At 41.7% G+C, this 21,001-nt stretch overlaps 1 protein-coding gene across 1 annotated transcript in view; it reads right to left on the bottom strand.

The window, feature by feature from the left end:
• LOC104985211 (CUB and sushi domain-containing protein 1) overlaps positions 1–21,001 on the bottom strand; it is a 559,353-nt gene that overhangs the window by 430,916 nt on the left and 107,436 nt on the right. The window contains exons 9-11 of the mRNA XM_010835275.1: positions 11,207–11,323; positions 9,559–9,774; positions 4,565–4,753 (exon numbers count right to left, since the gene is read on the bottom strand). Coding sequence (XP_010833577.1) covers positions 4,565–4,753; positions 9,559–9,774; positions 11,207–11,323 — 522 coding nt within the window. The remainder of the gene's footprint in view (positions 1–4,564; positions 4,754–9,558; positions 9,775–11,206; positions 11,324–21,001) is intronic.

The following is a 21,001-nucleotide window of genomic DNA, read 5'->3' on the forward strand; positions in this document are numbered from 1 at the left end:
AATTCAGACAGATCACTCTGGGGCTGCGGCCCCCCCGGTGGGCAGTCCTGGAGGCAGGAGCATCTTCAGGGTGTGAAGGTGAAGCCTTCTCTAGGCCAGGTAGAGAGGAGCCCTGGGGGAAGCAGAATCTTGAGAACTACCACTATTCAGATGTGAAGAATGAGGGAAAGGGTGGGGGGGCAGGAATCCCCAAGTGCCAGGTGGGTCACCTGCTGGGTTTTATTGCCTTTGGAAATGTGGTTAGTTAGATGGACTCTATTCTTTGCAGCCAAAGATGGAGAAGTTCTATACAGTCAGCAAAAGCAAGACCCGGAACTGACTGACTGTGGCTCAGATCATGAACTTCTTATTGCTTAAAATTCAGGCTTAAATTGAAGAAAGTAGGGAAAACCACTAGTTCATTCAAGTATGACCTAAATCAAATTCCTTATGATTATACAGTGAAGGTGACAAATAGATTCAAGGAATTAGATATGGTAGACAGAGTGCCTGAAGAACTATGGAAGGAGGTCCGTAACATTATACAGGAGGCAGTGACCAAAACCATCCCAGAAATGTAAGAAGGCAAAATGGTTGTCTGAGGAGACGTTACAAATAGCTGAGAAAACAGAAGATGCAAAAGGCAAAAGAGAAAGATATACCCAACTGAATGCAGACTTTCAAAGAATAGTAAGGAGATATAAGCAAGCCTTTTTAAATGAATAACATGAAGAAGTAGAGGAAAACAACAGAATGGGAAAGACTAGAGATCTGTGCAAGAAAACTGTAGCTATCCAGGCAACATTTCACAAGAAGAAGGGCACAGTAGAGGACAGAAATGGTAGGGACGTAACAGAGGCAGATTAAGAGATTAAACAGAAGAGATTAAGAAGAGGGGGCAGTGAAACACAGAACTATACCAAAAAGGTCTTAATGACCTGGATAACCAAGATGGTGTGGTCACTCACTTAAAATCAGGCATTATGGAATGTGAAGACAATTGAGACTTAGTATGTATTACTACAAACAAAGTTAGTGGAGGTGATGGAATTCCAGCTGAGTTATTTCAAGTCCTAAAAGATGATGCTGTTAAAGTGCTGCACTCAGTAAGTGTACAAATTTGAAAATCTTAGCAGTGGCTGTGGACTGGAAAACATCAGTTTTCAGTCCAATTCCAAAGAAAGGCAGTGCCAGATAATATTCAAACTACTGTACGATTGTACTCATTTCATATGCTAGCAAGGTAATGCTCAAAATCCTTTAAGATAGGCTTCAACAGTACATGAACTTAGAACTTCCAGATGTACAAACTGGGTTTAGAAAAGGCATACAAACCAGATATCAAATTGCCAACATTTGCTGGATCATAGAAAAAGCAAGGGGATTAAAAAAAAATATCTGCCTCATTGACTATGCTAAAGCCTTTGTGTGGATCACAACAAACTGTGGAAAATTCTTAAAGAGATGGGAATACCAGACCACCTTACCTGCCTCCTGAGAAACCTGTATGCAGGCAGGACAAGAAGCACTAGTTAGAACTGGACATGGAACAACAGACTGGTTCAAAATTGGGAAAGGAGTACAACAAGGCTGTGTATCATCACCCCGCTTATTTAACTTATACACAGAGTATATCAAGAGAAATGCTGGGCTAGAAGAAGCACAAGCTGGAATCAAGAAGCTGGGAAAAATATCAAAAACCTCATATATGCAGATAATACCCCTCTAAAGGCAAAATGTGAAGAGGAACTAAAGGGCCTCTTGATGAAGGTGAAAGAGGAGAGTGAAAAAGCTGGCTTAAAACTCAACATTCAAAAAACTAAGATCATGGCATCTAGTCCCATCACTTCATGGCAAATAGATGGGGAAAAGGTAGAAACAGTGACAGACTTTATTTTCTTGGGCTCCAATATCACTGTAAACAATGACTGAAGCCATGAAATTAAAAGATGCTTACTCCTTGGAAGAAAAGCTGTGCCAAAACTAGACAGTGTATTAAAAACCAGAGATGTCACTTTGCTGACAGAAGTTTGCATAGTCCAAGCTATGTTTTTTCCACTAATCATGTATGGATGTGAGAGTTGAACCAGAAAGAAGAGTAAGTGCCAAAGAACTGATGCTTTCAAACTGTGGTGCTGGAGAAGATTCTTGAGAGTCCCTTTGGACAGCAAGATCAGACCAGTCAATCCTAAAGGAAATCAATCCTGAAGGTTCATTGGAAGGAATGATGTTGAAGCTGGAACTCCAGTACTTTGGTCACCTGATGCAAAGAACTGCCTCATTGGAGAAGACCCTGATGCTGGGAAAGATTGAAGGTGGGAGGAAAAGAGGATGAGAGGTTGGATGGCATCACTGACTCAATGGGCATGAGTTTGAGTAAACTCCGGGAGTTGGTGATGGACGGGGAGGTCTGGCGTGCTACAGTCCATGGGGTCACAAAGAATCGGACGCGACTGAGCAACTGAACTGAACTGATGCTGAAGCTAAAGCTCCAAAACTTTGCTGACCTGATGGAAAGAGCTGGATCATTGGAAAAGACCTGATGCTGGGAAAGATTGAGGGCAGGAGAAGAAGTGGGTGACAGAGGATGAGATGGTTGGATGGCATCATTGACTCAATGAATGTGATTTTGAGAAAACGCCAGGAGATAGTGAAGAACAGGGAGGCCTGGCATGCAGTAGTGTTTCATGCTGTCACAAGAGTAGGGCATGACTTATCGACTGAACAATAACACGGCTATTCAAAGGTCTCTTGTGGCCAGATGGGCTGGAAGGAAATTTTGGGGGAGCAGCTGGTGAAACACAAGAGGAAAAATATAAAACAGCCTCAGCCCAAGCCACTGTGCTATCTCAGTGCTGGGGTGAAAGCCTAGTGTTGGAATCTTGCTAATTGTACTGGTGGGCAAAGGTCTTAGGCTCTTAGTGTTCCCTTCTGTAGAATGGATCTGACACATGCAAAGAGTTCAGAGCTGTGCTGGTCTAGAAATATTAACCATTAGTTCAACCCCAGTTGCTCCTCATTTTACACTTAAGGCAATGATGCAAAACCCAAGATAAGAAGAATGAATCTAGATAAAATAGAATAAAGGCAAATAGAATATTATAATTGATAGACAATGTTACAATGAGGAATACATCTTCAACTTCATTGGGTTGGGAGTTTTTTCTCCAGATTTTAACCATCTTGTTCAGTAATTTCTAATTTGAGGTAAATGGATTCTAGGCAACTCTTAGAACATCTAGGATCATCTAGAAAATAATTTTCTTAGAAAGTATTCCTTTTTCATTTAGGCCATGCTCAAAATTGGCATCCAATTCTCAAATAAAATCCATAACTAAAAAAAAAAAGTGAGAACTACTGTTTTAGGAGAAAGTCAGATCGTACAAAGGTCAGATATGCACCCCAGCAGGAAGCAGAGATGATACATTTCATGTTCATTTGTCTAATTTTTTATATTAAAGTCCTCACTACCCTACTGTCTATGCCACATTCAAACTCAAAAAGACGGTATTGACTTTTGAATCACGTAATATTTCTAAATAATTAAAGAGATTCTGTTCTTTGGAAAAAGTATGGTTTATGAAGTTAACAATTCAGTATTTTTATGGGTTATGAAATTTCAGTTTCACAACTTGCCCACCAGGCTCTAGTGTATCAGGTGGTAAGAGGCACGTGGAGGGTACCAGGGGCTCCTCAAGAACTCAGAAGGCTCACAGTGAAGGGGTCTGAGGGTCCTAACTAGACAGATGCCATAATGCTGTGACATTAGCCATGCTTGGTAGCTCTACAGGATAGACTGCAAGCCCTTCTCATGCTGAGCAGCACGGCAGAGGGCAGGCAGAAGACACTGCCCCTGGAGCTAATGACTAGACTAGCCAGACCTTCAGCCAAGCTTTCTTGTTTAAACTCTGAGCACCAGATCGATTCTCTGATGAACTCCTCACAGCAGCACAGGCTCAGGTTAACAACAAATACACCCCATGGAATGGGCATCCTGAATTCCACAGTCTCAGCACAGTGCCTCGTTCCAAATACCTAGATAAAGATTCATACAGCTCTACAGAAAGACCGCTTGAATTCCTCGACAACACAGGGAGAAAACTAATCCAGCATTACAACTGCTAGCACGCCCAGTTTGCAGGAGTACGCACAATCCTCTAATCAGAGTGTAAAGACACAACAAAACCAGCACTTTAAATTGTCACCAGCAGAGGCTCACTGCTTTTAAGCAACAGAATTGTCAAAGGTTGTGGTAATACAGCCTGCCTTCTAGCTTTTTCTTTTTCCTTTGTCCCAGGTACACAGTGTATACGTTTATATATATATATTCTTCCTCATTACTACACTTGGCATAGGCTTCAGTTTCAGCCCCATTCAGTCATGAGGTTTTAGAGCTGAAAGGGGCTGGCTTTGTCACCGAGGTAACCACAGCCCAGAGGGGGTCCTGTCCCCCTGCCCTGGGAAGTGGAGCCTCTGTCCATCCCAGCGGGTGGCCCTCACCCCTCCCTGGCCCAGGGGCCCTGCGCGCTGACTGCACCACGCCCTGTCCCCTGGATGAATGAAATGAAAGCGTGTGACCACCTACCCACACACCTTGGCAGAGGTGCACTCCACACACGGCGGCCCCCACCCAGGCACGTGAGCTTGGTAGCACCTTCTAAGCGGTAGCCCGGGAAGCAGGAGAAGGTCAGTGCGTCCCCGACTCCGAAGTGAAAGCCGATTCTTCTGCTGAAGGCCGGGACGCCAGGGTCATCACATGGCTCGAGGTCGTACTCTGAGACAGGAAGGGACAAAGCATATGTGGGAACCTGTGTAAACACTCAAACATCACTTGGCAAGAATCCAAAGCTGCTATTAATTTTTAAAAAGTAAATCACTAGACATATATTTTTTCCCCCAGACTCTACTGTGACTGTCACATGGATTGCTGCTCTTTGCACTATAGGTTTTCACATGACAAATAGAACAACTTATAGTGTTTAAAAGGGCTTCCCTGGTGGCTCAGAGGTTAAAGCGTCTGCCTGCAATGTGGGAGACCTGGGTTCAATCCCTGGGTCGGGAAGATCCCCTGGAGAAGGAAATGGCAACCCATTCCAGTATTCTTGCCTGGAGAATCCCATGGATGGAGGAGGCTGGTAGGCTGCAGTCCACAGGGTCACAAAGAGTCGGGCACGACTGAGCGACTTCACTTATTTACTTACTTACAGTATTTAAAAAAGTAGATGTAGGGACGTCCCTGGTTGTCCAGTGGCTGAGACATTGTGCTCCCAAAGCAGGGCGCCCAGGCTCAATCCCTGGCCAGGGGATTAGACCTCACATGCTGCAACTAGACCCAGTGCAGGCAAATAAATCAATATTCAAAAAAAAATAGATGTATAACATTTTAATAACCTGATCCATTTAGAACTGTCACTTTAACAGTATGGACTTATTCTAGTGACACATCTAATTGCTGAAGTCAGTTACTGTCCTCTTCTTAAAGGTGATTTAGATAAACAAGACCCCGTGGAGCAGAAACTAAAAGCAACATCACAGGGTTTTGCTGGTGGAAAATTTATCATAACCAATTCCACTCCTAAAATACACCTCAGTATGGAACAGCAAAACTATAACCTGCCTATGTTTCAATTTTAAGCCATGTTTTATTGAAATGCAATAGAAAACGTTCTGGAAACTGCTGGAAATTTCTGCAAAGTACTCAGGAAGAAGGTGCTAATTTAGTAATCAAGAAAAAAAAAGATTAATGTCTGGTGTTTTGCTGCATTGGGGGATTAAATGTACAAAGTACCAGAGCTAATAACACTGTATATTTGTCTCATTCTGTGGTGTTGATTCTTTCAAGCCTCAATTATAACAGTACAGTTGCATCTGCAGTGTCATTGGTCTCAAGGTACATCCTTCAGACCATTTTTCTCCTTCTTGCCTTTTTCTTCAGTGTCTAATGCCCAGTGCTTAGTCAGATAGGATCAAATGGTGACCACCATCAGAGATTTGAATGACAGAAAGAGTTTCAAAGAAGTTAAAGTGACAGGTAAAGAATGAGCAATATTTCGATGAAGGGGAGACAAAAGACAGGTTCTCCTAAGGTGGTGGGAAAGTGTGCTGGTTCTTCTGAAAACAATTGCCTCCCCTTCCCTATTTCCAGCTCTCTTAACTGTGGATTCTTCACTCTCAATAAACATAGTAAATTCAACTATCATTCCCCCAGTATTTCTCAATTTAAATCCACGTTTTCTACTCTCATCACCGACAAGTTTTATCACTCGTGTCCTGACCTCATAAGAAGAAATCTCCTTCCCCATTTTTCCCTTGCCTCACCCAATTGACTGGTCAACGTGCAAGTGCCACGCTTGCCACATTGTCTTTGTCCTGTTTTTCGTTTAGGTAAAAACTCTATTCTGGATCTCTGACATATTCAAACTACTCTGGTCACTCTGGAAATATGATCATTAATTTGACTTATTTTTAATATGGCCCAGAAAGGGGAAAAGTAATATCACTTAATTCAACCCAATAAATATTTATTTGTCATACCAAAACAGGACGGTAGACTTCCTGGGAAGAACAGACAGTACTGGACCTCTGGAGGGAGGAGTTTGCCTGGTGAGGGATGAAGAAAGGCCTTGAATGAAGAGGAAACCACATCTGTAAAGGCGCTGAGCTGCCCAGATTCTCATCTTTTGAAGAGGATGACCAGGAAATTATGTGAACTCACAGAAAGTTGGCATTCAGAAGGCAGAATCATAGGAGGTGTGGCGAAGGGAGGTGGGAATAGTAAGTGGACACAGAGAATGGTCAGAAATGGGCGCTCAAAGTAGAGCAGATGGATCTGGGAAGGTGGACAGCCTGACCTAAACATTCTGGAGTACTGAGTTCTTCTCTCCCGATATCCCTTCATTATCTGCAGGAACAGATAATGTGTGATACATACAGACAAACATGACTCCTTGTCTGAGTTCTTCTCTCCCGATACCCCCTCATTATCTGCAGGGACAGATAATGTGTGATACATACAGACAAACATGACTTCTTGTCTGAATTCTTCTCTCCCGATACCCCCTCATTATCTGCAGGGACACTGACTGGGAGACACAAATGCTCCTTTAACGTCTGTGCGTGCAGGTGCACTCGGGTGTGTCTGCTCTTTGTGACCCCACGGACTGTAGCCCACCAGGCTCTCCTGTCGATGGGATTCTCCAGGCAAGGATACTGGAGCAGATAGACATTCCCTTCTCCAGGGGATCTTTACAACTCAGGGATCAAACTCAGGTCTCTTGTGTCTCCTGCATTGGCAGACAGATTCTTTACCCACTGGGCCTCCTAAGAACTCACTTCAATAAACTTTCTAAAAAGGACAGAAACAAACCAGATCAACAAGGAAAAAAAAAATCCAGATATAAGAGCATACTGATTTGGTACAAATATCTGAAAAATCCTCAGATAGGCAAATGCTTCATTTGCACAATAAAGTTGTTACTTCTTTGGGCCGAAAAAATAAACTCCATTGTGTTAGTGTCACTGGCAATCGTTCACAGCCCTGTTTCAGTGTATTTTGTTCTTAGCCCGAATGTCTGAGTGTGCATGTGTGATATAGTGTAGACAAACGTGACTCCTCGTGCAAGTCTTATAGACTACGTTCTATGGGTTGTGCACACATGAATTGTTACACATGCTCAAAAAGTGTTGCCACTTTGGTCTTAAAATTTAAAACTACTTTAAAACTGCCCGAAAGAGCTACAAAGACACAGGAACGCGTGTGTTGCTGTTCCTGTTGTCCCCTTGCTTTTTTGTTGAGGAAGTTTATGGAAGGACGCAGCCAACTTTACACCTGCCCTCTGACTCCTGGAGTCAAAAGCCTCCCGGTAGCTGTGTCACTTGCAGCTGTGTGTGGGGAGGGATGGGACTAAGAAAGAGATGGTGCAGAATGGATAGAGGTTGCACAGATGCCTGAGAAACATCTACAGCGCAGATCCACAGACTGGCCACTGCCAATTTCTGTCTTTGGAGTATTCTGCTTAAATTCATTTTGGATCACGATGAAAGGAGAAAGAGAGTGGAGTGATAGTCTCACAGTGATTCTAATTGAGATCCATCACGGGAGAACACACAGAGAGACGGATTTAGGTATTAGCGTTAGGAAGATTTAAGTCTTTGATATAGAAAGCGGCCAATTTCATGATTACCATTGATTGTGGCAAATTTCGATGATACCAAGTAGTCTGAACCTGTCTGGAAAGCTCCATTAATTCAGTGAAATAACAGGAAAAATCAACATAGTCAGATTAAGATAAATGACAATTGGTCATAATTACAGGGAGTATAATATGATTCAGAGAATCTTAAAATCCCTAAGAAGTCTTTTTTTTTTTAAATAACATTTCAATTTGAAAATCATACTTCAATAAAGCTAAAAAAGACAGTATTTCATTTTATATATTTTAATGATCATGTGATATTTAGCAAGTGTTTATTGACAACTTAACTAATTCCTACTATGTGTAAGATACTGGACTGGAACAGTTTTGATGTGAAGGAGGAATGAGGAAATACTTCTACAAAGACTTTTAGCCTCAGAACAGGAGATAACATAAATATTCAGATATTTTAGCAGAGAATCTGATGAGTTGCATCACAGGTTATTAGGGAATTAACTGGAACAATAAAAATAGAAGAAACTACTTGTAATTACAGGACTCAGAGATCACCTTATGAAAACTACTTTAGCTCTGGGTAATGAAATGTGATGTAGGAAACAATTTTATTTGCCAAAGCATCAGATACACAAATGGAGATTAATATAGTTGTTTACACCAGTCAGTTGTCTCAGAGCAGTGATTGCCTCTGCCAGCTGGGGTGCATCTGAGACCCAGTGGGACATCTGACCCTGATGCTTGTGGAACACTGTTTGCTTATGTGATTAAAATTATTCCCCACATGTTTGACCAGTGAACTGTCTGTACTTGTTTTTTTCACCTGTAAAAATATATTAATACTGTTCTTAGCAATCTAACACATACAGACAATGGCTGAAACTACATAAACCTCTACATAAACCTCTCATAAGGTATTATCTATGTTTTATAATAAAGGTAGAAATGTTTCTTAATTTTGGAGTATGGTTTTCTTGCTTTCATGATGGCATTAAGGTTAACAAGAAGCTCATCCTCGATTGTGCATGGTCACATTTTTTCCATCCTAAAGGTGGCTCTCATCACAAGTACTGGGTCTCCTGGAAGACAGGACCCAAAACAATGAGACCACAGTGAATTCTGAGCACATTCCCCAGTAAGGACAGTGTCCTTAGAGGTTTTGGTAGCACTGATGACAAGAGGCTGAGACGGCAGTGATATTAGCAAATTTGGGGGGATGAGAATTTATAGTTGGTGTGCAGCAAACAATGTCTTGGGGCTGCCAGGCAACTGTTCGTTGGTCTCACCTCCTCCTCCACATCAACTAGATCTTCCCACTGGTCAGCTGTTTACCTGTAAACACACACACACACACACACACACACACACACACGTGTGCATGCTCACACAATGGTACAATTACTGCCCGAGAAAATAAGATCCGACATACCTGAAAACGTGATGTTGAAGCCCTCATAGGAAATGGAAAAGTCTGATATAAACCGAAGCTGGGCTGTGAAGTTTCCAAACAAACCCGCCTTGATGGTGTGAGGCAGCACCGAGCCCGTGAGCCTGGCCACCGGCTCCGAGAAGCTCCCATCCTCGGTGATCAGCAGGTAGTCGTGGGAACTCTCCAAGTGAAAGGTATGGAAGATCATCTGGACTCCTGAGAGACAGAGATGGAGTCGGTGAGAGGGAGACAGAGAGAGACACACAGAGAGACAGAGAGAGAGACAGACAGTCAGACAGAGAGAGACAGAGAGAAAGAGAGAGACAGACAGAGACAGAGAGAGACAGATAGAGAGAGACAGGGAGAGAGAGAGAAATGGAGATGGTGAGAGGGAGACAGAGAGAGAGAAAGGGAGAGGGTGACAGAGAGTCAGAGATGGAGACAGAGAGAGAGAGAGAGACAGCGATGGAGACAGAGGTGGAGTCGGTGAGAGGAAGAGGCAGATGGAGAGAGAGAGACAGAGAGAGAAAGGGCAGAGAGGGGAGTAAGGGGGTATTGATAGAATCAATAACTGGGCAAAGAATTCTTCCTGGGCATCAAAGTATTGAGTCAAAATATAATCTTGAAATGCAATCTGAATTATGAAGTTTTGAAAGAAAATTACAGAGAACAGGTAGAAAGAGGATGGCTTTAGGAATAAAAGAGAAGAAGGAATAAACAGCAAAACCCAATGTCTCGGTATATGTAGGTATAGATACAGATACAGATTAGACACAGGGATATACAGCGAGCTACGGATGCAGGTTCCAACATAAACACATAACTAAACTCAGCAGCAGGGTTCAGTGGACTGTGCACAGCCTCTCAGGGCAAGCGTTTGTGACTAAGGAGACAAGGACCAGACCACTTTCCAATTGATAGTAAACATGTCCTTTAGAAACACCAGGCTTGGAGGTTTAATATAGAAACTTGCACAAGTGAGGGAAGAGAGTTGTGAAAACCTAGTTTCATGTGGCCCTTTGGGAATATGATCCCCTAGTAGCTATACTCACAAAGCATTATGTCTGAATTCCTATACATAATGAATATAATTAACCATGAAGAGATCTTTTTAACGAAAATATTTATTTTTATGATTACAAAACCCTGGTCACTCATAACTTGCTTATTCTTTTTTTCTTTTTCAATTTCCTTCAAAGCCAAGTTCTCCTTAACATACAATTACTCATTATGTGTAATAATCCTCATCAGACTTAGAACACATGGCAAGTACAAGAATGAGGCTTAGATTTATCATGGAAATGAGAAGTTAGATAATTATTTATCTCCTTTTATTTAAGTGTTATTCACATGTTGTATAATGCATGCCTCTTTTCTTTAGCATTGCACCTGATTTTCAAGCTTATGTTCACAAGTAAAAAGTTGTTCAAGTTATCTGATCAATAGAGAATAAAATAAGGAATCAACTTTTGCTTGAATGTACCAATAATTTAGATTATTTTTTCTAGAATCTTATTAAAAATCACTTAGTAATTGAAACATATATGAGGAAATTAGTTATCTTACTTGTTCACACATCAATATTTTTTGTTCCCATGTTGGCATCTAGTTAATTATTTTATATTTTTGAAATCTGTAATATTCTTACCCTTTCCATGAGACACCTCAATGGTCCATGTACAGTTTAGAGAGTTTGGGTAAAAATCTGGAAACCCAGGAGAAAGAACTGTTCCACTCTTTCCATGGATGTATCCTCCACAGAGGGCTTAAATAATAAGAAATATAATTTTAGTATTAAAGTTTCACAATGATTGCTACAATAAAATACTTTTAAAGTGGCATTTAATTTGCACAAGGAATAAAAGAATACTTAAGGTCACCTGCAGGAAAAACAAAACAAAACCAAAACTTTATTTTGCCTGCAATGTGTCAGTTCATATACAAGGACCTAATTAGTACAAAACCTGGAGAGACACCACAGAGTAGGCTATACCAGCTGAAGTGGAACCCTCCTGTGCGTCTGCTCGACTGTGTCACAGGATGCACAGCCCTTTGACCTGACTTTATTCCGAGTGCATCTGTGAGGATGCTCTTGGGTGAGGTGATGCTGGAACAGGTGGACTGAGGAGAGCAGGTGGCCCTCCCCTGATGGGGGCGGGCCTCTTCCAACAGGTCGGAGGCCTGAGGAGGTCGAAAAGGCTGAGCGTCTTATAAGCGAGACGGAACACATCTTGCCCGGCGGCTTTCACACTGGGACATCAGCTTCCTTTCTATCCTCAGTCTTGAACGGAAGCATCAGCTCCTTCTGAGTCTTGAGGCCGCTGGCCTCTGGACTGGAATTCACACCCTTTGGGCCCCTGGGTCTCCAGCTGGCTGACTACAGATCTGAGGGCTTCACAGCCTCTGTAATCAATCTGAGTCAACTTCTTATGATAAATTTCTCCATCTCTACCTATATCTCTGTATCTTACTGATTCTAATCCTCTAGAGCTGCCAGCATTCTCAGTAGCACTTCATTGAATTTAAATCCTTTACAACAACACATGTCTTATTTGATATATTTCAGTCTCATTTCCGAAAGAAAGAAAAGAAAGTTGTACATAATCACTTGAGGGAGGAAGTCGACATGTTTAGGAATCAGTGTCCTGTGGAGGTTCCAGTGCTCAGACCTTGATGCCAGAAAGTGATGAGTTCAGATGCTGCCCTGTCTCTGACTCTGTGGTCTTTGGCAAGTAGCTCATCCTCCTTCCTGCACATCTGTCTTATCTTAAAACTGAACACAGTGATAAAAGCCATCTCTTAGGGTAGCTGTTTATAACAACTGGCTTCATAGAACACAATTTACAGGGTCCCAGTATGTATTAAATACCCAAGACATTAGCTGTTGATTCTATGAATAGATTTTCATAGCATCACTATGTACAATACACGAGGGTCCATCAACAGATGAATGGATAAAGAAGATGCGGTACATATGCACAACTCTGCCATACAATCTGCGTCAGCTCTGGTGAGGTGGGTGAGTCTACAGAGCGAAGTAAGTCAGAAAGAGAAGAACAAATACAGTATATTAATGTATATATATACACGGAATCCAGAAAAATGGTATTGATGAACCTACTTGCAGGGAAGGAATGGAGACGCAGATGTAGAGAATGGACCTGTGGGCACAGTGGGGAGGGAGACGGATGGATGACTGGAGAAAGTAGCGTCAGCATATGTACACTATCAGGCGTAAGATACCCATCCTACACCTGGTGAGAAGTTGCTGTATTGCACAGGGACCCCCATCTGACACTCTGTGATAACCTAGAGAGATGGGGTGGGTGAGGGGAGGCTAGGGAGGAACAGGGCGTATGTATAATTGTGGCTGATTTATGTTGCTGTGTGGCAGGACCCAACACAACATTATAACATTAAAATTTTTAAATGTTTTTTAAATTTTAATTTTTACAATTTTATAATTAATTATAAAAATAAAAACACAAAAAGAGAAACAGCAAGATATCAATAATTTAAAATTTGAATAAACTTTATAAAACTTAATTTTGCAGACAATTGATGAGTGGATATTTATCTTTTCTTTTCTATCTTAAGTCCTATCGTGGTTTCCTGAGAATGCGAGAGCTGAACCAACAAGGAATCAAACTGGCACAGGGGAGCTGGGGGGAAGGGCCAGGGACCAGGTTCAGCCCTGAGCCAGTGTCCAGGTCCTCCGGACCCTTGACCCCCGTGTTGTTCAAGGGTCCACTGTCACATGAATGTCCTGAATCATGTAAAAGCTGTTCCATAAATAACACTCAGAAAAGAATGAGCTCATTTGTAGAAAAAGTGATATTTCTCATCATGCTCACTCAGCATGTTATTTTAAGGAAACAGATAATTTCTTTGAATATGCAAACTTGAGATCTAGGTAAAAGACAGCAAAATATAAATTATTGAAAAGAGTTCTAGAATATTTTAAGAGGCTGAAGTTTTCACATCTTAAAGTTACATTGACTCATTTTATTATGAAAAAGGTAATATTAACATAGCATTTAACATTAATTTATTCAAAAAATAGTTACCGAGTACCTGCTATTTTTGGGGCTTCCCTGGTGGCTCAGAGGGTAAAGCATCTGCCTGCAATGCAGGGGACCTGGGTTTGATCTCTGGGTTGGGAAGATTCCCCTGGAGAAGGAAATGGCAACCCACTCCAGTACTCTTGCCTGGAAAATCCCATGGACAGAGAAGCCTGGTAGACGACAGTCCATGGGATCACAAAGAGGCAGACACGACTGAGTGACTTCACTTTCACTTTCACCTGCTATTTATGAGCAAAATAGACAAAAATCTCTGCTCTGGCAGAGTGCACATTCCAGCTGAAGAAGAGAGAATATAATATGAATGACTGACTATATACAATGTTGGAAGATGACACATGCCAGGGAAGAAAATGCAGAAAGAAAGAAGAACTGGCTTGGGGCAAATAAACGGGGTCGGGGGGAAGGCCTGACTCAGGAGGTGGCCTGTGAAGAAAGACTTGAGACAGAAGAAGGAAGCACTTGATAATCTGGGGAAGAACTTGCTTGAAGACAAAACCAGCAGGATGAAGGCCAGAGCGAGAGTGGGCTGCCAGGGTGGGGAGTGGGCTGCTGTTGTTGTTCAGTCACTCAGTCGTGCCCAGCATCTTGTGACCCCACGGAGTGCAGCATGCCAAGCTTCCCTGTCCTCCACCATCTCCTGAAGTTTGCTCAAACTCATGTCCGTTGAGTCCGTGATGCCATCCAACCATCTCATCCTCTATCTTCCCCTTCTCCTCCTGCCCTCAATCTTTCCCAGTATCAAGGTCTTTTCCAATAAGTCAGCTCTTTGCATCAGGTAGCCAAAGAATTGGCACTTCAGCTTCAGCATCAGTCCTTCCACTGAATCTTCAGGGTTGATTTCCTTTAGGATGGACTGGTTGGATCTCCTTGCAGTCCAAGGGAACTCTTGGGAGTCTTCTCTGGCACCACAATTTGAAAGCATCAATTCTTCAATGCTCAGCCTTCTTTAGGGTCCAACTCTCACATCCATACATGACTACTGGAAAAACCATAACCTTAACTATACAGACCTTTGCTGGCAAAGTGATGTCTCTGCTTTTTAATATGCTGTCTAGATTTATCACAGCTTTTCTTCCAAGGAGCAATCATCTTTTAATTTCATGGCTATAGTCACCTTCCACAGTGATTTTGGAGCCCAAGAAAATAAAAAGTCTGCTGGGGTAGGGGCAATCTGGTGGAGAGGGTGGGGAGAGAAGGGAGAGAGAGTCCTGGGCCCTGGGTCAGAAGGGAGAGAGTCCTGACCCCCTGGATGGGATCAGATCCCATCCAGACCATGGCCCATCTCTGAGTGTGATGAAGGGCCACCTAAGGGCCCTGCACAGAGGATGAAGTGGGCCCACTTGGCTTTTAGTTTGGGTGCTGGGCTGCTATGTGAGGAGGGGGTTGGGTGGCAGAAAGCAAAACAGGTAAGACCCTGGACAGAACATCAGCAGAGATGTGGCAGGAAGTGGTCAGAACCCAATCATGTTTTGAAGGTAGAGCTGATAGGATTTCCTTGTCAATGGGATGTGGGTGCCATAAAGGAAAAGGAAGATTGTAGGATGATTATAAGGTTCTAAGGCTGAGTGGGGGAATGGACTTGGGAAGAACCAGGTTTTGAAAGTAAACCAGTTCAGTTTTGGACACACAAGTGCAATGCTTATGAGACATCCATGCCGAATGGTTGGAGCTGTAATTGGATATGCAAGTCTGGATCCCATGAGAGAGGTCTGACCAAGGGCTAGAAAGATGAGATCATCAACACTATGAATGCAGATGTAGATAAAAAGACTAAAACCTGGGATGTTCCTATGAATAAGATAGACAAGTCCCTGTTTTTCCAGTTTACTTTCAGGTGGGCAAGGCAGATAAATTAATAAAAAGATAGCCAAGCATGATTTATTCTGAGGACAAGAATCATAACTGGTTCTCAGAGGCAGGTGAGGTGAGAAGAGTACAGCAGGCAAGCGATGGCCACGTGGCCACGACGATGAGCACTGAGAAAGCGAAGGACAGATGGAGGCAAGACAGACAGTCAGCTCACCCAGGGTTAACAGTTTGCTTGGTGACAGGCCAGTAGCTGCCAATTTACTGCAAGGTCACTGGGTTCCTGCTGGTCTTTTAAGGAAAATGCTCCTCTTACAGATTCTCAGTTATCAGCTTCTGTCATTCCCACATTCTCTCTCATCTTCTCAGACCATGCACACAGTCTTCCAGGAAATTCAAGTTTGCAAACAAGTCAGTCGTTGTTTCAAAGAACCAGAAACCTGCCTTCACTAATTTTATTTTTAAATGTCTTTCTCTGCCTAGATTGGAGGAAGGCACGAGTCGAGGCATGTAGACTATATCACAGGCGCTAGTCACTTTCCGCCTGGGAGGTAGCAGCGCAAGAGGGGGAGGAAGAAAAGGTGACAGATTCTACTCACTCCCTGGAAGATACGATTTATTTCCACAGCACCAACTCTAACTGACGCTGAAACTCCAATACTTTGGCCACCTGATATGAAGAGCTGACTCATTTGAAAAGACCCTGATGCTAGGAAAGATTGAGGGCAGGAGGAAAAGGGGCCGACAGCCCGATGAGATGGCTGGATGCCATCACCGACTCAATGGACATGAGTCTGGGTGAACTCCGGGAGTTGGTGATGGGCAGGGAGGCCTGGCGTGCTGCAGTTCATGGGGGTGGGCAAATGCTCAGACATGACTGAGTGACCGAACTGAATCGAGCTCTAACTTGTAACCTCACAGCTTTCAGCTTCATAATTTAAACTCTGATATACACTATTGCAGGCATGCTCAGTCAAATGTCTGACTCTTTGGTGACCTCATGGACTGCAGCCCACCAGGCTCCTCTCTCCATGGGATTTCCCAGGCAAGAATACTGGAGTGGGTTGCGATTTTCATCTCCAGGAGATCTTCTTGACCCAGGGATCAAATCCACATTTCCTGCACTTGCAGGCAGATTCTTCACCGCTCAGCCACTTGGGAAGCCCCGTACACTATTGATACCATGTATAAAATAGACAACTAGTGTGAACCTACTGCACAGCTCAGGGAACTCTGCTCAGTGCTCTCCGGTGACCAAAACGGGAAGGAAACACAAAAGAGAGGGGATAGATGTGTGCCTATAGCTGAATCCTGCTGCTGTACAGCAGAAACTTACACAACATTGTAAAGCAACTACATTCCAATTAAAAAAAAAAACAAAAAAACAAAGCACTTTCACTTCTTTCTCAAACCACAGCTGGGCTGGCAACTGCCTGCTAAGCATTTCAGAATGAAACCTGTGGGTCCCTACTCTCCCCTCACTGCCTGCATCATCACCTCTCACTTCTGGCAAGTTCTGTAACTGGTATGTTTCAGCTTGTTTGTGTCCACTTGACCTCCTGCCTCCTAATGCTTGCTTCTTCCTTGAAGAGACTAGCACGTGAAAGCACGCAGTATACTGGCTGGTTTCTTTATTTTTTCTATTATTTCCTCCTTTTTTTTTTTGCTTTAAATTGTTAATAAAGTTCTATTTAAAGCAAAAAAACTTAATGGGGTTACTTTTCATTTCAGATTATTTGTGGACTCCCCATGCCCTACAGAAGTTGTTTTTGTTCATTCATTCATTTATATGGAAATCCTTTCCTCAAAAGAAGTCTTCTACAGAACACCATGATTTAAAAAAAAAAGTCATGGATAAATGAGAGCTGTTCAGTTGAGGTGGCCCTGCCCTTGTCCTAGCTTTCACCTTGAGCACTGCACACGTGGTCTCAAATCTCTCACCCATGGAAACAGGGCCATGCTCACAAGACCAGCCTGAGCAACCCTCGAACTGCCTTTGATCAGCACCCACCATTGGCAAATAAACCTCTCTCCTTCAGTCCCTGCCGGCCATGTTTATGACTTTATGCCTGATTCTCACTGTTTCTTCACTTTCAGTCTTTTCTTTCCTTTCAACCTCATTATTAAAGATGCATCATGAAAGTTGTCATCCAAGCCTTTCAAGTTCCTTTATCTCTGTATTCTCAACCATTTGTCCTTTGTCCTGTGTCTAATAGAGCATTTACTTCTTTGGATGATTGAAAAATAAGTCTTTCTTCTCTCTATTCTAATAGATTATGAACTTGCCAACTGTGTGCCCATAAAATCAGTGGTTTTCCAATAAATGCTTTTGGAAAAAACAAAGAGTTTACAAAAATATTTATTAAATGTAGAAACTTTTGCAAAGCTTTCTTACATTTGTATTTCACTAAATAAAAGAGGGTCAACTTATTGTAATGTTCACTTTGCTTCTTCAAAATCTGAGTATCTAAAGCATAAATTAAAAAAAAGAAAGAAATGCAGCAATGCTATTAATATGGTGTGAGAGATATTGATAGAATTTACCTTTTTTCATGGTGATATAAAATATTATAATTAATTCTGATTTCTTCTTTCCTTTCTGAGAGCTGTGAATTTTTGAAAGTGTAAATATCCTATTGATGTATTATTTGTCACAATAAAAACCCATAGGGTTTAAGAGATGGCTTATGACTTGAAAAGGCAACAAAAATAATTCTTAAGGTTAAATGAAAACAGTCAACCATGACAGACTAAAAGTCTCATATCAAACTCTAAAATCTCCAAAGTGTGCAGATTTATTAATCACCTTTTATCATAAATGTATTAATATCTGAGACAAGTTACAAGGAAGCATAAGCAAATAGTTTATGTTACCAATCTCTTGAGAAAGTTTAAACTCCAAATTTACATAAATTTAAATTGGAAGACAATAATAGATAAAATGCACAAGTCTAATGCACCTGATCATTTCCTATGGAAAACAAATATATAGCATCTCAGATATTTGCAAAGCACACAAGGCCCTTTCCAGTCTATGCCCATGCCATTTCTAGAAAACTTCCTTCTGGTCATTCCACTCTTTCCATTCACTCTCCTTCACTGAACCTCCAGGAATTTGCAGAAAGTTCCACGCTGGTCAACTCATGTGAGCTTGCTCATTTCTTCTGCCTAGAACGCCTCTTTGCATATTAGATTTTGAGAAATCCTACTCAGCACTGGATTCCCATCCCAGGGTTCTATTTTAGATGAGTTCTTCTTCAACTGCTACTTCCTAGGGGAGACTGTATTAAATGATTAAATGTGAATACATAAACACTACAGTCTGAATGCTTGCATCCCCAAAACTCATGTTGAGATCCTAAGGTCTGATGTGATGGTATCAAGGGTGCGGCCTCTGATGTGATCCAGTCATGAGAGCTGATGCTGGTGGTTGTGGTGCTGATTTAGTTGCTCAGCTGTATCCGAATCTTTGCGACCTCATAGACTGTAGCCCACCAGGCTTCTCTGTCCATGGGATTTCCCAGGCAAGAATGCTGGAGTGGGTAGCCATTTTCTTCTCCAGGGGATCTTCTCGACCCAGGAATCAAAACAACATCTGCACTGGCAACCAGATTCTTTACCATTGAGCCACCAGAGAAGCTCCACTAGGGCTGAGGTCTCATTCCTGGGATCAGAACCCCAATAAAAGAGGCCCCAGAGTGCTCCCTCATCCTTTCCACCATGAGATGACTTGGGGGAAGACGGCTGTCTACACCCCAATATAGGGCCCTGTAAGAACTCAGCCATGCTGGCAGCACCCTGATCTCAAAAACAGTCATCATCCAAAATACTGAAATATATAACTTCTGTAGTTTATAAGCCACACAATTGGTGGCATTTTGTTATAGCAATTCAAATGGACTAAGAATATATACCATTTGATTGACTGGATTATAAGTGCTAAAGTTAGACTTTTAGAGCTACATATGGGAGAAATGGATGTCCGAAAAGCTAGTAGTGCTAGTGACCTGGAGCAAATGCAGAAGAATTCTGGTGAAGGTGGAGTGCAACCTGGTCTTGCAGGATGAGGATGACTGGATAGAAGTGGAAAATAGTCTTGGATAGGTACTAAAACGTTTAAACAAAGCCAATTCGCCAACATCAAGTCAACAATAACATGTGCATATTGTTCTCCTTTGAGAAGAGTCCATTCAAAATGACAGGTTTCAGGTGGGTCAGGATAAATCTCTCATTTTTATATGTCAGTTTTCTTCACCAGATCGAGAATCTATTAAATAGCTGATCTGATGACTGGGCTGTCTTCTGTGTTGGACAGCACCATCCTCCACCACAGCCCAGCGGTGGAATCATGATCAGGGGACCACACGCTGTCAGTGTCTCCAGCTCACACTGGGAAATCTACAGTTGAAACAACTCAAGAAGCCCCACTGGAGCAGATGCTCAACCAACCTACCTCAAAAGCAAGTGTACAAAAGACAGCAGCTTGTATAAGTTTCTTTTCTAAATTCCACTTTTAGCTCTAGCCCATGAAATAATTAAAGCTGCACAATGACATTCAATAGAGCCATGAATTTGTATACCATGTAAACATTTCAATAAAATTATTCATATGATTAACTTACACATTTTGGATTAGGTGATATAATAAAATATATTGATTGATATTCAGTTATGTGTGAATAACATGGAAGTCTTTTAAGGGTTAGGCCCTTATTGTACTTAGTAAAATTGTTGTTAGTAAAGAATCCAAATAAGGAGTGAAAATTTTGGTACAGTATTTAGGTCATACTCAAGTTTTACAAATTTTTAATTAGTACAGTAGCTAATATCTTTCTGACACTAGTAGTCATAAACATGAATTTTATTTATTATTATTAGAGTTCTAATACAAAAATAAAACATGGCAACAAAATTTCAAATAACACCATAAAATGAAGAGCTAAAAAGTCTCTCTTCACCCTCCCTGATAGCCTACTAACATCCCAAATAGGGAAGAAATTTTCTTTGCAGTTATAATTTTAGATTATAAATGTATAATTGTAGCTATAATTTTAGGTTGTCTATTTCCAGGCATTTCCTGTGCATACACTGTGAGGGTGTCTGTAGTTACCTACATGTATGTGCTCTCACACATGAGACACATTGCACTATGAGCTGCTTTTTTTCTCCCAAGAAACTATATTATTTACATTTCCCAGTAATAATGCAGAATGAACATGCAGATTCCTAATCCCACAATGAATCCAAATAATATGAACTTTCCACTTCTTTTTGCAAATCCAACAAGGGAGATAAATTACTGTGTTTCACTTGCAGTTTCCTGATTCCTGGTCAAAATGGACCTAATTTATACCATTTATTGGCCTTTGTGCACTCCTGGGAGTCATCAATGTGTTTGTTTCCCTCACAGATCTATTGGTTTATTTGTGTTGTTTATTTTCCTTCATTTGTTTTTTGGACAAAGCCATTTAAAATCATATTACACAGACAGTGCAATTATTTTCTCTAATCTGACCATTTTACTTTACCTTTAAAAAAATTTAATGGAACTT

This window comes from Bison bison, unplaced genomic scaffold, assembly GCF_000754665.1.
Source record: "Bison bison bison isolate TAMUID 2011002044 unplaced genomic scaffold, Bison_UMD1.0 scf7180017864040, whole genome shotgun sequence".
Lineage (NCBI taxonomy): Eukaryota > Metazoa > Chordata > Mammalia > Artiodactyla > Bovidae > Bison > Bison bison.